Source organism: Rhinatrema bivittatum, chromosome 7 (genome assembly GCF_901001135.1).
Source record: "Rhinatrema bivittatum chromosome 7, aRhiBiv1.1, whole genome shotgun sequence".
In the NCBI taxonomy this organism is placed as follows: domain Eukaryota; kingdom Metazoa; phylum Chordata; class Amphibia; order Gymnophiona; family Rhinatrematidae; genus Rhinatrema; species Rhinatrema bivittatum.
The window spans coordinates 135,126,332-135,143,699 of NC_042621.1; the positions used below are offsets into that span (position 1 = coordinate 135,126,332).

The 17,368-nt window shown below is 43.4% G+C and overlaps 1 protein-coding gene across 14 annotated transcripts in view; it reads right to left on the bottom strand.

The window, feature by feature from the left end:
• MARCH8 (membrane associated ring-CH-type finger 8) overlaps positions 1–17,368 on the bottom strand; it is a 376,426-nt gene that overhangs the window by 237,175 nt on the left and 121,883 nt on the right. Inside the window, exon 1 of one of the 14 annotated variants that reach the window (XM_029609215.1) lies at positions 16,144–16,226. The exons of the other annotated variants lie outside the window; for them this stretch is intronic. Coding sequence (XP_029465075.1) covers positions 16,144–16,173 — 30 coding nt within the window. The 5' untranslated portion in view covers positions 16,174–16,226. Of the gene's footprint in view, positions 1–16,143; positions 16,227–17,368 lie in introns of those variants that run through there. 14 annotated transcript variants of the gene reach the window in all.

Sequence of the window (17,368 nt, forward strand, 5' to 3'; positions counted from 1 at the left end):
CTCAAAAGATGTATAAAGAATGTTAAATTGTTAAAAATTCCAACACATATGGAAAACAGAAAGGACTCGATGACTTTTACTCAACAGGGAAATTTACCAGAATGTCTTATAGGACACTATTGAAGTATTAATCAGTAGCAATTTAATTAAACTGGTTTCTCATTATAAAAGAGTGCTCCTTAAAGCACAGATGAATCTTGAACCAGAAATTAAAATCCTTGAGAACAAGCATAAGGCTCTGGGATCTATAAAGATATTTAAAGAGCTAAAAAGGGGGTACCCAGATTTGATTTTAAACAATACTATAGAATACAATTTGATTATTCAACAACTGTTAACAGATAAGTTACAAAGAAACCAGCAAAAAGCAAGTTTTCTCACCATAAACAATGTTTTTCATAGATAGCAGGATGGATTAGCCATATGTGAGTGACATCATGGCACCAAATGGCCTTGTCTCTGTAAGTTAGTAGAGCTTTGAGCTCTACTGAGCATGTGCAGGAGTTCCCATGGGGACATTGCCTTGTGAACCCCTTTAGTCTATAATCAGAGCTACTTTTAGTTATATAGCTGAGGAAGGCTGGCAGATATTTCATGGCTAATTTATCTTCCTATATACGGAAAACAATTTACGGTGAGTAAATTTGTTTTTTCATTGATAAGCAGGCTGAATTAACCATTATATATGGGGAGTCCCAAGCGGAGGGTTGCAGTGGAGCATTTACTGAAAAAGTAACCTGAACCCCACTGTGGAAAGTAGACTACAAGTACACAAAATTGCATGTCCGAATTTACTGTCAGTCCTTGAGAGGTTGTCGAGACAACAATGAAAGGTAAAGGTGTGCACAGACGACCAGGTTACAGCTTTGCAGATGTTCTCAAGGAGCACTTCTCAAAGATGAGCAACAGAAGATGCCATAACTCTCACTTGATAAGCTTTGTCAGAGTTTGTAACATGCAATCCTGCTGAGATATAGCAATGCTGAATGCACTCAATTAGACAAAATACACTTGGCAACTGGCACACCTAGTCTGTTAGGGTTTTATGACACAAACAACTGAGAAGACCGACGATGTGGCCGAGTTTGTTTTTTGTAATAGGCTAAGACTCTTTGTAGTCCAAGGTATGAATGTTTTTCTCCCCTTATGGGAATCAGGTCTTGGAAAGAAAGTAGGCAATACAATGGATTGATTTGAAAAGCTGAGATGATCTTCGACAGAAACTTTTGGCGAGTAAGGAGAACCACCCTGTAATGGAAGAATTGCATGTATGGTGGAGAGAGAGTGAGAGCTTGTAGTTCGCAGACTCTTCTAACTGATGTAATTGCTACAAGGAAAGGTAAGCAAAGCTGATACCACTGGTGCAAAAGAAAGCTTCATAAGTTAAGAAAGGACAATATTTAAGTCCCATGGAATTGGTAGTTTTTGCATCTAGGCTTGACATGCAATAGACCCTTCATAAATCTAGACATCAGTGGATGAGTAGAGATTGGTTTACTCTCCACCAGATCATGGTATGCCACTATGGCACAGATGTACACACACTGAAGATGTAGCGACCTGAATCAGAAAGGCGGAGTAAACACTAGCAAATGTTTGGGCTTGCAAGAAAACAGGTCCAAAGCATTCTGATGGAAGCATCTGGAATATCTATTCCATTTGAAGGCATAATTTTTCATAGTTGCTGACTTTCTAGAGGAGACTAAAACATTTACAATTTCTGTAGGCAAATCGAGGTTTGCGATTACTGAGCATTCAACATCCAAGCTGTTAGATTAAGGGCTAGGATGATAAAGCGTCCCTTTGTCTTGAGTTAACAAAGTTGGATCTGACCCCAGATGTATGGGAGGACTGCAGGAGAGTTGTATGAGATATGCAAACCATATCTGTTTGGGCCACATTGGAACTATGAGGATCAGACAAGCACGATCCTGGAGAAGCTTCTGCACTGTTCTGGCAATCAATGGTATCAACAGAAAAGCATACATAAGGCTTGTTCCCCAGTCAAGCAGAAAAGTGTCCTCCAGCTAATCTGAAATCTCTGGGCAGAAATCAAATAGTCTGTTGGCTACTGATTACTGTTGAGACCACGTGTATGGATGAAACACTCTGTTGAGGTGATCTGGTAGAGTTAGAGATTCCTGGAAGATAGGTGGATTGTAGAACAGCTCAGTTCCTGGTTGCCCTATCCATATTTGTAGCACTTTCTGGCAGAGAGGCCATGACCCTATGTCTCTCTGTTTGTTGACACAGAAATGGCAACTAAATTGCCAGTTTGAATCAGGATGCTCTTCCTTGAAGGTACACAAAAACTGACAGAGTATCTTATAGGGATGTGCAGAGGGACACCATACCCTGCATTTGGGATTCGGATTCGTCGGGGGGGCAGATACGTTGCATTCGGCAAGGGGGGCCCCCCGATACGTTTATACGTAATTCTTATTCATTTCCCGGCTAAAATTAAACTACAACCCCCCCACCCTCCTGACCCCCCCCCCCCAAGACTTACTAAAACTCCCTAGTGGTCCAGCGAGGGGTCCGGGAGCCATCTCCTGCACTCATACCCTCGGCTGCCGGTATTCAAAATGGCGCCGATAGCCTTTGACCTACTATGTCACAGGGGCTACCAGTGCCATTGATCAGCCCCTGTCACATGGTAGGAGCAATGGATGACCTCCGCTGGACCACCAGGGACTTTTGGCAAGTCTTGGGGGACCCTCCTGACCCCCACAAGGCTTGCCAAAAGTCCAGCGGGGGTCCGGGAGCGACCTCCTGCACTCGGGGCCGACTGGTAGCCCCTGTGACATAGTAGGTCAAAGGCTATCGGTGCCATTTTGAATACCGGCAGCCGAGGGTGTGAGTGCAGGAGATGGCTCCCGGACCCCTGCTGGACCACCAGGGAGTTTTAGTAAGTCTTGGGGAGGCGTCAGGAGGGTGGGGGGTTTGTTTAAATTCTCCTTTAGACGGCCGAATAATTCGGCGAAGATTCGCTGTATTCGTGGGGAATCGCGATATGTTTCGCTTCCCCACGAATACAACAAATACGGCCCTACACATTGCGGATTACCAATTCATAGGGAACTAATGCACACCCCTAGTATCTTATTGCTCTCAACTCCAGTAGGTGGTGAATGCCGTCTTTTGTATCCAAAACTACCACCTTCCCGTAGGCTGTAGAAAAGGCTTTAGTTTCTGGATGCAGTCAAAAAAATATTGCCCTGTATAGAATTGATGGATGGTGTTGTCAAGAAGTCCATGATCCTTCTCTGGAGGCGAGTTTTGAGTGAATTCTTGTCTTTTTTGTTCTTTTCATAGTGGATTTGACTACTACTGACTGGTGTGGCAGCTGAACACCACCGAATCCTGGGGATTTCTGAACTCTGTATTTCAGGTGAAGCTTCCTAACCATAGGGATGCCCGAAGACCACTGAGCAATTCTGAGCAGGGATCTTTGTCTATAAGGACATGGATGCCACGTGTTGCTCCCATCTTTTACACAAACAGAGTATGTGAGGTCCTTCAGGGGTGAAGTATAGTCAGAAAGATCCAGAAAAGAGTTAGAAAATATAACTGTAGCGTATTTGTCTGTAATTATTGGCATGAGCTCACTTATACAGGAATACAATGACCAAAAAGGTAAACCAGGAGGTTCTTCTGGTTGCCCCTGAGGGGATGCATCCGGGGCAATCGCTTCTGACTTAATGGACTCCGATACTAGAGCGTGCAATTTGATGAAGAACCCCAACTTGCAGGTTCTGATGATGTATTCAGGCCGATAGGCGAGACTGGGACTCTGATCTAAGGAATCGTCACAGATTGGTGGAAGACAGCCTGGAAAGATCCATGCATTTCTTTGGTCAAAGAAAGGTAAAGAAACTGCACACCAAACCAGCAATGTGGTCAAGTGACTAATGCATCCATTAAACTGGCGTGGGCAGTAGAACATTGTCTTTGGAGACTAGGATAGGCTCCTGCATCTGAACAGGTAGTTTGCTGGAGGCAAGTGGAACTATGGTAAGTGGATCCAGTGTTTCCAAATGCAGACCTTCTGTTAGTAACCTGGAGTGAGAGCTCTGGTTATTGGAGTGAGCAGAATTAATCTAACACCTTTCTCCATAGATCTAGGATGGGATGCATGCAGCTGTGTCAGTAAAGCAGCCTGATGACCTAGGTCTCAAGCTTGATACACTGACAGCTTCAATGGAAGGGAATGTCTTGATGCTTTAGAAGAAAGATGGCTTTGACTACATTGATAAATCTTTAGCAAGTTGCATTGAGGAAGTTTGTGCAGAACAAGGATGTTGCATCAATGCAAACATCGACTGCATTGGACTTGCCCTGTGTATCATGGAGACATGCATCAAAGGACCAGAAGCACTGTGTGGTCGGTGCCTGGATGCCCTGAAGAGCATCTATGAAGTGTGAACCGCATCCCTCTGGAGCTTCAGTGCATCATGCATTGAATGCATCAGTGAATTTGTGTGTCATATGTCAAGTGCACCAGCGGGATGTGTATTGGGTGTCCCAAACCAGCATAGTCAGAGTGCTTTGGGTACATTGATATACCTTGCACTGACAGCACCGATGATGGTGCATCAATAGTGCCAATACCAAATTGCTGTGCTTCATATGCTTCTTCTTCTTCAGTTCAGGGCAGGTAACATTACTCGATCCCATGGCTTCAGCCTTAGCTGATGGGAGGAAGTCTTAGGAGAGCTCCTGCTCAACTCTTTCCCAAACAAGGCAGACAACTCTGGGAAGACGGCCTGCTGCAACTCCTAAGAGATTTACACATCTCATCAATCTGAATCACCCTGGAATATTGGGAGCGTGGTGACATTCGTTCACAGGCTTAACAATTTTGCTGGTCATGTTCTGGTCTAAGACATCAATAGCAGAGCTCATAGCCATCAGTGAGGGACAATACATTGCCACAGATGCAGTTTTTTTAATCCATTCACCGTCCCCTCCTTCTTCTGGTCTGACATGTTGAGGAGAAAGGGCCCTGTGAAAATACATATATATTTTTTTTGTGTAGCACTGAAAAGTGCTGATGTGGGTGCTATGGAGGCAGCAAGGCAATCATTTATGGAAACAATAAAGAAAAATTATCAAATTTAAGAAAAATTTGAAAGTATAGACTGAGTGTATATCTATGCTTGTGCTCATACAAAAACTGACTGAGGCAGCTTACGCGGGAACTCCTGCACATGCTCAGTAGAGCTCAAAGCTCTACTAGCTTGGAGAGACGAGTCTATTCTGTGCCACCCATATGTAATGGCTAATTCAGCCTGCTTATCAATGAAAGAAAATAAAAACAAACAGCATCAGTAGAACAAAGGAGGGTCAGTTAATTTATGATCCCAAATAAAACAAACAGTAGAAAGATTTAAAGAATTTTAGCAACCTTCACAACCATCAAATGCTTTAAATATCTAATTGCTAAATATCTGAAAGAAAACAAGCTACCTAAGCTTAATGTAAAAACATATGTGAAATGGAATAACTATTTGATGATGCAAAGATTAAAGCAGTAATTACAGCTAAAATCTTTCAAAGGCCCAAGTAAAGATGAGTTTTCAATATTTCATGAAAAGTTTTAAGAGTGCATTGTGGGGAAAACTGGTCTGTCTTTTTAAAGCTCTGAGTAATACTTCTATCCTTTCTGCTATGGAGAGATTTCTATCACAGTAATCCTAAAAAAGGAAGAGATTATCACAGATTGTGCATATATAAACCAATTTCTTTACTTAATTTAGATGTAAAAATATTTACCAAGGTCTTGGTGATTAGGCTGAAAGAAGTGTGACCCAAGCTGTTAGATCCTGACCAGGCAGGATTTGCTGGTGGTAGACAAACATCTGTTAATATCAGGAAAGTTAATGGGATCCGCCCTTTAGAATATTTTTAAAAGATACAAACTGTTATTGGCACTGCAAAAAAAATTTTTAGCGAGGGTGGAATGGACCTTAGAGTTTAGCCTTGGTCCTAATATATTAAAGTGGATTCTCTCTCTCTTTATCTAAATCCAAAGCTCAGATAACTGCAAATGGTAAGGCTTTGTTACAATTTAACCTTCAAAGATGAACCATACAAGACTGCCTCCTTTCCCTTTCCATTATGATTTTGGTACCTTTGGCACAGAAAATAAGACACAACATTATTCACAATAAGGAATTACCATTTTACCCCAGAAAATGCACATTATTAGTGTATAACCAGGAACTAAAAAACATGAAACGCCGACTAAGACAAGCCGAAAAAGCCTGGCGAAGCAACCCCACAAGCCAACTACGTTGCCGATACAGAACTCTCCTATACATATATACAACTGACATCAACACAGCCAAATGGAACTTCTACTCCCAAATAATTCACAACTACCAATACAACCCTAGAGTCCTATTCGAGTATGTAACTCAGCTGACGCAACCCACCAACAACCCGGCACAAAAAGAAGCCTCATCAACAATATCCAGCCATAGCTTCGCCCAGTACCTAATAGAAAAAACAGCCAAACTTAACCCAAAAGACCCACCAATCAACCCTGAACTCAACACACAAACGTCCCTTACAGCAACAGCATGGTCACAGTTTGAGACCATAGCCTCTACTGAAGTGGAAAACATCATTCGAAAAATCAACCCAGCAGCACACCCACTGGACCCCATCCCAACAAAAACACTCAAGCTAATTCCAAACTGCCTAGCAAAACCCATCGCTGACATCACCAATCTCTCCCTCGAACAAGGAGTACTCCCGGATTCCCTGAAATGTGCCGTTGTCAAACCTATTCTAAAAAAACCCACAACTCGACCCGACTATCCCATCCAACTATCAACCCATCTCGAACCTACTGTTCTTAGCCAAGATCATCGAGAAAACGGTAAACCACCAACTCTCAGAATTCCTGGAAACCCACAACATACTGGCCCCCGCCCAACACGGCTTTAAAAAATTTCACAGCACCGAATCACTACTACTCACCCTCACAGACACTATACTACGAGGATTTGACAAAGGCACATCCTTCCTCCTAATCCTACTAGACATCTCCGCCGCATTTGATACCGTCAGCCATAAGATTCTAATTCACAGGCTACAAGAAATAGGCATCACTGGCACCATTCTCCAATGGTTCCAATCATTCCTCACCAACAGAACATTTAAAGTAGCCCAAGGAAATACAACATCAGAAGGAATCCCCCTCCCACAGGGAGTCCCACAAGGCTCATCCCTATCCCCTACCCTCTTCAACATCTATATGCTGCCATTATGCAAATACCTAGACAAAACAGGGCTCACCTACTTTCTTTACGCCGATGACGTCCAGATCCTGCTCCCCATCAATGACAACGTCAACAATACCCTAAACCAATGGGAAACACACCGGGCAGACATAACCTCTATCCTCTCTGAAATGGCACTAAAGCTCAACCAGAGCAAGACGGAAATTCTTCACCTCTCCAGAAAAACCCCAACACCCATTGCAGACCAGACAACTCTATCCAATTATAACATGCTCCAACGATAAGAGACCTCGGAGTCACACTGGACCAGGAACTGAACTTCAAACAGCATATCAAGACACTGATAAAAGAAGGGTTCTACAAACTCCATATCCTGAAGAAACTCCAACCTCTACTTCATCCCCCAGACTACCGGGTGGTACTGCAATCCCTCCTATTTGCCAAAATAGACTATTGCAACGCCCTCCTGACTGGCCTTCCCGCATCCACCCTCAAGCCCCTCCAACTCTTACAAAATGCTGCTGCATGGTCACTAACGAATAAGAGAAAAACAGATCACATCACACCCGCCCTCAAACAACTCCACTGGCTGCCCATCCCGTACAGATCCCAATACAAAACACTCATGCTTATACACAAATCTATCCACAATGACAAAGCCAGCTGGCTACAAGGACCTCTGACCCCCTGCAACCCCACTAGAAATCTCCGCTCAACCAACACAGGCCTTCTCCCCATTCCCCCGCCAAAGAAGTACATAGAGTATCCACCAGAGAACGCGCTGCATCCGTAGCAGGCCCTTACCTCTGGAACAACCTTCCATCCGCTCTCAGAACTGACCCATCTACACCCACCTTCCGAAAGAACCTCAAGACCTGGCTCTTCCGGAAAGCCTTCACACAAGACAATTAGCCCCACCAGCCCCTTCTCCCATCGTTCAACATTCCCCCTACCCCCCCCAGCCTCCCCTGTTTTCCAACCCTGCTACTGTACATAGTTAATTTATCTTTTAATATTTTCTGTATAATGTTATGCAATTAAGCACATTATATTGTATTACTATCTTGTGGTAAAACAGTTATATGTACGCAACCAGTTACTCAATTAAGCGGTTATATTGTATCATGTCATAAAAGGCTCGCCTTAGACATCTTGTTAAATGTAAACCGATGTGATATGTCAAATTGAATGTCGGTATAGAAAAATAAATAAATAATAAATGAAAGGGCAAAAAAAATGCCTCACCCAGCCTCGAACCAGGTTTTGCTCAGTTCAGAGCTAGATTATTGTGTGCTAAGTCAAACAATAGCTCCGATCAAATACAAGTCCAGGCAGCTGATAGCCTGGTGCAAGGTGCCACACCTGAAGATACAGAATGGCCCTCAGAGGACTCAAAATGTATACTAGGATGGCAGGAAGGCATTCCCAGCATGTGGAAGACATGGAGGCCAAGAAGCAGTGTGGGATTTCAGTAGAAGACAAGTGAACTCAAATTACTGTGTACAGATATTATAGTGAAGTCTTGTCTCAGGTGTAAAGAGAAACATTACTGTGAAAAGTGACCTGGACTAGCTGTATGAATTGGAATTAAGCTTTGCCAGCTGTATTTGTAGCTCTGATCTAAATTATCCATTATGTTTGTAGTACTTGTAAGTCAGGAAATGCCTATGGTTGCAGCACTGAAATACTATCCTCAGAGTGGTAGGAATTTCCAACCTGGGAAATGGAAATAATGGGGCCTATGGTAAAAAATGAATGTTTTCATGTGTTAACATGCAACACACCTTTGTGAACAGGAGTGAATATAGGTATATGAGGGAAGGAAAGGAAAAGATCTTTATTTGAGGATATCTTGCCAATGATCTCCAAACCCCTGATATCATTACTTTATTTAGTTGTTAAAATTGAGTTCTTCAGGAGGGCGCTGGGTTTTAAAATTAATTTTAATAAGACATCAGTAACGGGGAAACTCGATGGGGACGTTCTTTTTAAAATCAGCTTGCACGTACCTGTGGTTCCTCAAGCACCATGGGCAGTATGAAAATTGCCCTCTATATGTAATAGCCTACAGCATGTTAGAACAGAAATTTCATGAACAATGAAACACTATACTCTACTAAACATATGAGAAACAGCATTGCAGCTGCTTAGAAAGAATGTGCTGCCAGTACTGGCATAATGTTGTGCTAAATAGGGGCCTATACAATATAATGTGTACTAAACATTTTTTAGTGTGCACATCGGATAAAAGTAACACGCATGCTAAAATAGCACTTAATATACTATGCAAAAGGTTTTTGCATGCAGATGCAAAAACTTTGCTTCCAGAGCATGTTTACAGTAGCAGCAGGCCACCTGCTTCTGGAAATCCCCTGTACTAAATGGCCCAAAGGGACAGGACCAGTTAGCATGGGGGATTTCATTCCCTTGCTCTTGACAGCATGTATCAAAGAGCCTCTGTGCCTTGATTCTCCCCCACCAGAAGATCAAGAGGCCTCTGTGCCAGGTCAGCAATTGCACAATGCACAATCCACAATCCATCCATCCCCCCCCCCCCAAATAACACAGGCTTGGCAGTCCCAACAATACACTCTATGATGGGGACCCGGCTGTGCACATGTAGCAAAAAAAAACCTCAAGAGTTCAAATGGCACCACTTTCAAAATTATCAGGAGGGAGGCTTGCTCTCTCTTGCCTTGATTGCCATTGGCCCACCCCAGAAGAGGTGTGGGGACCTGCCTGGGGGAACGGTAGGGGGGCATCAGGGCACAAGGTCCTTTAATATTTGGTCCGGAGTGTGAGAGATGGGGCTCCTTGATTTTTGCTTTTAGGGGCAGGGAGATTTGGGAGAGGGAACCAATGGGCTGCAGAGTCACCGCCAGCATTATTCTGTGTATGTGTGCTAGGGGAGGTTGCCTGGGGCTGCTGAGCCCCGTCATCATGCATATTGTGTGGAGGGAGAACAGGACGTGCGGGGCCCTTCATTTTTGTGCCAGGGGTGGGAATCGAGGCATGCCAAGGGCCTGCAGGTTGGGTCAAGGAGAGTGGAAATAGTGGCATGAGAATCCCTTCATCTCTGAGCCAGGAATGGAAATGGGTTCTTAAGACATGATGGTTCCTTTGTATCTGTACCAAGGGGGCTGGGGGGGGCGGGGGATGAAATTGTCCTTTTTGACCAGTCTAAAGTGAGAGGGCCAGTTAGCATTTGGGATTTCAAGACTTTCCATGTATGCAGAAAAGTTAACACCTAGTCAGAAGCAGGTGTTACATTTTAGGCCTTAGTTAGTGCTTGCTAAATATTGTGTTGAAAAAAGCATATTATGTTGCTTTTCATATGCTAAAGCATCATTTGCATAATATTAATTTATTTACATGCATGCAGTTGCAAATTTTAGCTCATGCATGCTAGCTTTTTTCAGACAGGTTTAGCATGTGCAATAAAACATTATTTCATAGCAGGCTATTTTTTTGCCCAAACTAAAAGGTTTTAGCATGCTTTAGACCTGTAATAAAAAAAAAAAAAAAAAAATCTTAAAAAGGTAAAATACAAAATGTTGCAAGTGAGCAGACTTTGCACTCATTTTTTGTTTCAATAAGATTAAGGTATTTAAATTAAGCAAGGGGGCAGGCACAAACTGCTGTCCCCCACAATCAAGAGTAGATTAGGTAATCAAGGTAATCTTTAAAGTCATAAGTTCTCTGTTATGCCCGTCGGTCGCAGCTTGCTCACCTCTTTTTCTTGCTGCATCCTCAATCCTTGGAAGAACTGTGGCCTCCGCCAACGAACACCGACCTCCCTGGCATCCCCGAGACGGCGTGGGCGCTGCCGACCGCCATCTTGATCCAGGAGTTATCTAGCGCACGCACGCACGGGCCGCCTTTTGTACACGTCATGGCGGGAACCTCGGGGGCGGCCCCTCCGCATGACATCACTGCCTTGCTGTATTTTAAGTTGACTGGCCCTACGCTTCGACGAGTTAGCAAGGAGTTCCCTTATTGCTGAATATGCTCCACACTTGGACTTCTGTTCCAGACTTCTGCCTTGGCATGTGAGGCTCTGGGTACCCGCTCCTTGGGGGCCTTTCCGCGTTCCTGGCTATCCGCTCCTCGGAGGGTCTTCCTGCCTTGGACTTCTACCTGTTCCAACTCCATGGGACTATCTCTGGAACTACCTTTGTGAGTCTAGACTTCAGAAACTTCAACAGTACTGATCCTACTGAGGAATCCTCTACTGTGGACCCTGTGCCTCGGGCCACTACCGTATCCTCAACCAGTGGGGAGTTGCTCCAGGATACCCTGCACTGCAGGGTACTACTACATCTACCACAGGACCTTCATCCTGTGTCCCCTACTCCTCGGACTACCTTCCTCACCATCACTACAGCACGGACATCTCCGGCGTATCCTGCTCTGCGGGCCACTACCGTATCTGCACGGCTGATGTTAATTGCTACACTTTAGAACCAGTGGTTCTCAAACCGGTGTGTCGCGACACACCAGTGTGTCGCCAAGAACCACAGGTGGTGTCGCCACACTTCCTGGTCCCCCGCGACCCAGCTGCTCCCCGGTCCTCCTCCTCCGCCAGCTTAAAAATGCCTATCAGCCCAGGCGGAACGCGGCAGACAACTGGAGTCCAGCGGCATCGGCATGGTCTCTTCTTCTCCGCCCCCCCCCCCCCCCCGCGGCCCGGAAGAGGAAGTGGTGAGCAGTGGGTGCGTGCGCGGAAGAAGAGACCATGCTAGTGTGGTCAGCGTCGGCCCGAAGAACAGAAGAGAGGCGCAGTCTGAAGAATGTGCACGCGGCTCGAAGGAAAATGAAGAAGAGCGTCACTCCCCGTGGCCGAATGGGACTCCTCCTCCGCGAGGGCTGAAAATGAAGGAGGTTAGGTTGTGGATGAGGCTGCTGCTGCCGCTAGTTCCGGGGGGAGGGGGGGAGAGAGAGTGAATGAGCAAGCATGAGTGTTTGAGATCCTGTGTGTGTATGTGTGTGAGTGAGATAGCATGTTTGTGAATGATTGAGAGCTTGTATATGTGAAAGATAGTATGTCTGTGTTTGAGAGCCTGCCTGTGGAGAGAGAGCATGAATGTAAGTTTACGATTGGGAACCTGTATGGTGTAAGTTTGTTATTGAAAACCTGTTTGTGTGAAAGAGTATGTGTGTAAGAGAGATCATGTGTATAAGTAAGGGAGAGAGCATGTGTGTCTGTGTGTGATTGAGAGCTGGTTTAGGTGAGGAAGCATGTGAGTATGTGATTGAGAGCCTGTGTGTAAATGAGAGAGAGAGAGCATGTGAATGAGAGTCTGTGTGTGAGAGAAAAAGACAACATGTGTGTGTGTGATTGAAAGCCTGTGAGTGTGTAAGCGTGAAAAGATAGACAGCATGTGTGTAAATGTGTAATTAAGAGCCTATATAAAAAAAGCATGGGTAATATGTGAGTGACTGAGAGCATGTGTGTATAGGTGTGTAATTGAGAGCCAGTGTGAGAGAGCGCTGGTATGTGACAGAGAGAGGAGAAAGTCCCAAGCAAACCACCCCTCCTCCTGCTAATTCAAAACAATCTCAGGACACCTGGATATCAAACGTTTCCAGGTATGCAGAGCAAAAAAATTTTTGTATCCTTATTTTTCATATTTTATTGGTATCTAGAAATTTTTTATATGAGTTTTTATTTATTGGATATTCCACTCATCAGCTGTTTTGAAATAATCTGTTCTTTTTGTTAGTATGGTTTTACTGCTACTGATTTTATATTTCTTGATTTGTTTTATAAGGGTTGGGTGGTTTCTTTTTTTCTTTATTACACTGCATACAGAGACTCCTGGGTTGTTGGCAGTTTCCAATTCATTTTTTCTGCATGCTTCTAGTTATGCATTTTGGTCTCTTTATTCTTTGTTAGGTGAGGGTCAGCACATGTGATTCAGGTGAGGTTTTCTGCTGGCGTGTAGTTTCTGTGTAGGACTCTATAGCAGCCTGACTTGGTCCGTTTTCCTAATAGGAGATGTATTGGTGTCTTAAAGGCCTGGTGTAATATTTCAGGGTTGCCTTTTCTTAGGCAAGGTGTTACTGTTTCCCTTCCTGTACAATAAAGTTTCACCCATACAGCTGTGTCCGAAGCCATGCCTACCGACGGTGAGGCTCACAGGGCTCCTCCTCCCTGTGGGCTGAGACACCTCTCACCTCAGCCCAGGGTTCACATCCTTACAAAAAACATAACATTCTCAAACTAAATTAAATAGCAGCATAACAGGATACAGCAAAAGTAGGCCACAAAAAGCTAGTCATGGTAAAATAAAGAAGAATAACTAAAGGAAAAAAAGAGCAAGAGAAGCGGAGCCATATTTTGGAGACTTATGTGGAGCAAATTGCCTAAAAATCTCTTGTTAAAAACCATACAGAACCTGAAGGCCATCCTGGCAGAGGCAGACCAAGGAGGGGAGGTGCAAGTGGGAACCACTTGGCATAGGTGGCTGAATATCAAAGGCTAACGTAGCTAGTAGATCATTACAAAAGCTGGATGGGCCTGGCTGCTGGATTAAGTAGGGAAATTTGTAGGTTCATCTTACCCAGGATGAGAGAAGAAATCAGAGGAATACCACAAAAACCTAACTTAAATAAGGAGTGATTATCCTACATGCCGTCGAGTTCTACAACGGCAAGCTGGGGGTATATCCTCCTGGTAGTGCCAGAGCAGAAAACCTGTGCAAGACTGCATGAGCCAATGTCTTTAACTGCTATCACTTACCATTTTTTACTATAAAAGGTATTCATGTTTTATGACATTAAATTTGTCTGTCTTCTGCGAGTGTTTCCATTGCCAACTCCTCCCATTTATACCCATCTACTCTTTCCATGGTGGCCGGATGTTTTTTTGTTTTATAACACAGAGCTGCAAGCGACCATCTGGTTGCCTATGAGGTGTGTAATGAGGGTGTTGCTTTCTTTATTAAGTCACGGTGCTTCAAACTCACTACAAAATTTAAAACTGACCGCAAGCAGGAGCCTGGTGGGAGGAGCAGGGAAATAAATGTTTCTTCTGGTCTGCCTTTAATAACTAACCAGGTGAAAGCTAGAATTTCCCAACAATGAAAACAAGGTGGACTCAAAAAAAAAAAAAAAAAAAAGCTGAGTAGTTGGCCTCAACATCTCCTGCCTCTCTCTCTTTTTGTTCCTCATGTATCAATGCTTGAGGTTTGTTTTTTTGTTTAATTTTATATGAATTTAAATTTAACACAAGTACATACCTGATTTAGAAAACAAGACTATATCACACACAAAAAAAAAAAAAAAAGGATAACCAAGAGGTGTCTTTGAGAGTCCACAAAAATGGGAGCTCCAAATAGGTACTGAGCAGTAAACAAGAGAAAATAATTGACGTAATTTTCTTAGTTTCCCCATTTCATTTTAACATACCAGGGGAAATGCCATTGCTTCCAATCCTGTCTCTTGCCTACAAATTTACATTTCACTGTATTGGAGATAAAATTCCCCTTCTGCTCCAACACATGCAGTCTGAAATTTGAATGTACTGAAATACTTCTGATAGGAGGAGTAGATAGCTCTAGGATACAGAGGATACAGGACTACACATACTCAGACACTGTTTCCTCTCCAAGGTTCTCTCTGATCCTCTGCCAAGTTTTGTTCCTGGATCAGATCCCTGAAAGGAATCTGCAGAGGGTCAAAGGGCAGCTGGCCAAAAATGCACAGCGGCACTATCCCCCAAGAATGGAAGCAGTCAGGGATACCGAGTTTTGGTTTCTTTAGAGATGGGGTAAACATAGATGCTAATCTTCTTCCTGGGGATGCCACACAGATCAGGAACTGTTAGCTTTATCTGTGAAGCAGTCCGTAAAACTGGGGCAAGACCTACTGCTCTGCAATACATGCCTACACTTCGGCCATTACAGGAGTAAATGAGGATGGCATTTCCCGGCGCAGTTTAAAAAAATATTTAGAATGGAAGTAGTACACAGAAAAAAAATGTACAATTTCAGTTTTAAGGATGAAATAGCAAAAAATAAAAATAAAAAATAGCCATAACAAATATAAACCAAACACCCAACTGATGTTGTTGTTGTTACTGGAGTCACACAATCTCCTTTTATCTTTGAGGTTAGCAGTTTTGGTGCCAGAAACAGCTCAATAATATGTTACACTACCAGCTTCTGAGTTGACCCGGCATCCATGCTTATTATAAACAAAGCAGCAGCAAGGGTCCCTAGCAAATGAAATTACACATCAGTGACAACCCCCCAAAAAAAAAAAGTCTCCTGGAAATAATGCAGAGCGCTGAAACAAAGAGAGCCTTTGTCCCTATGCTATCTCATTTCAAAAATCCCCTGCTTCCTTCTAAAAGCTGAGAAAGTCTCTTTTAGGATGGAACCTCCTTCTGAGGAGAAGATAAAGAGAGGAAGGCCTTACAAAGTAAGCATGTAAATATGCCACTTCATGCTGCAATCCACTCCTGTTTAACATACTCGGCCAGGTGGATGTATGTTTCCACAGGACTGAGATCAATAAGGTATAAGGTATAATGGTGTCACCCAAGTCTTTTTCCTTTCTCCTTCTTACCATTTAACACAGATATACTTTCAGCACAGACAGAACAAGATGGAGATTGAAAAGCTGTGGGTCACAGTGAGAAGCAGAGGTGCTTCCAATTATTCCTTAAATCGGAAACCAGGCGCCTTTTACCACCTAATTTACACGGATCTGTTCCCTAGCAACCTTTAAAAGCAGGCAGAGACTAAGGAGACATGGCAGGTACTGCATTCAAAGCATTGAAAACCAGGTCCTCCTTCCCCTTTGTATACAGATCTATTATTCTGCTCCGGTGTTTTAATGTCTGACGGCAGAGCATAGATCTGCTGCTAGCAAGGTACAAAACCCCTACCTGAAGCTTCATTTTCCAGCAGGAATGCATTGGTGTATGTAACACAGAGCTTTCCCTTGTTGCATGGCTCCTGTGGGACAGCAGACAGCACAACTGCAAGGCAGATCCAGGAGATGGGACTGGCACTTGCCTAGGCTTGCTTGAGCCCCCAGCACTAGTTTGATGACAGCAGAGGAAACACTTCCTCCAGCTGACACCAGTGAGAGAGGAAGGTGCTGAATTATTCAGGAGTTCTCTGACTGTGCTCTGTCATCTGGTCCCCTTTCCTCCAGAGAGAAATTCACAGATCAGCTGATGAGAGGAGAGAATGCTCCCAGGCTCCTCCGTCTCCAGGCATGATTTTTTCCTCTTTGCCCTGGCTTCTGCACACACAGAGAAGCATTTACAAGGACTCTCACTAGCCTATTATTCTGCCACATAAAGCCTGTAAAATTTCAAAGATGATCAGTTATGTGCCTAAGTGGGATTTTAGGCAAATACATTTCTACATACAGAAAAGAGAACAATTCTCACTCTAAATTTTCATCTAATCAGATTGCAAGCCAGAATGATGTGTCTTATTAGATGCTTATTTACATGTAGTAAATATAAAGTGCAAGAACTTAATTCAATTTTAACATCACACCTCATGTGTATAATATATCATTGGTTTCCATAAGTTATCTAATATTTTTTTTGGTAAACTAAAATGTTCAATGTATATAAAAAATGTAAACACTTTTGAAACAAACCACCACAGGTTACATACATACATAAAATCAGTCTACATTACGGATTGTCTGTCACTTTATACTCAGTTCACCAAAGATATATGGCTAGGTCCACACCTTGTGGGTTGTTTTTTTTTAAACCTTAAAGGAGTCTGATGGATCCGTTAATATGAATCACAATACACATTTTCATGTAGGAGGCAAAGAATGGGTACAAATTTTGGTGGGCATCCATATTTCAGAAGGATCCTCCATAGTGCATCATGGCTGACAGACTCAAAAGACTTTCTTGAGATCCAAGAAGGCCATGTACAGAGGTTTATGTAATCACTAACATTTCTTCTGCAGATGAGGAACAGTGAATATCATGTCCTGTGTGCCAAGTCATGACCTGAATCCACACTAAGAATCCAGAAGGAAATCGGCAGCAGGTGGAAGAAGATGGCTCAAGAGGATTTTTACAGTAATCTTTCTTGCAGCGGACAGAAAGATGATCTTTCTGTAATTTACACAGA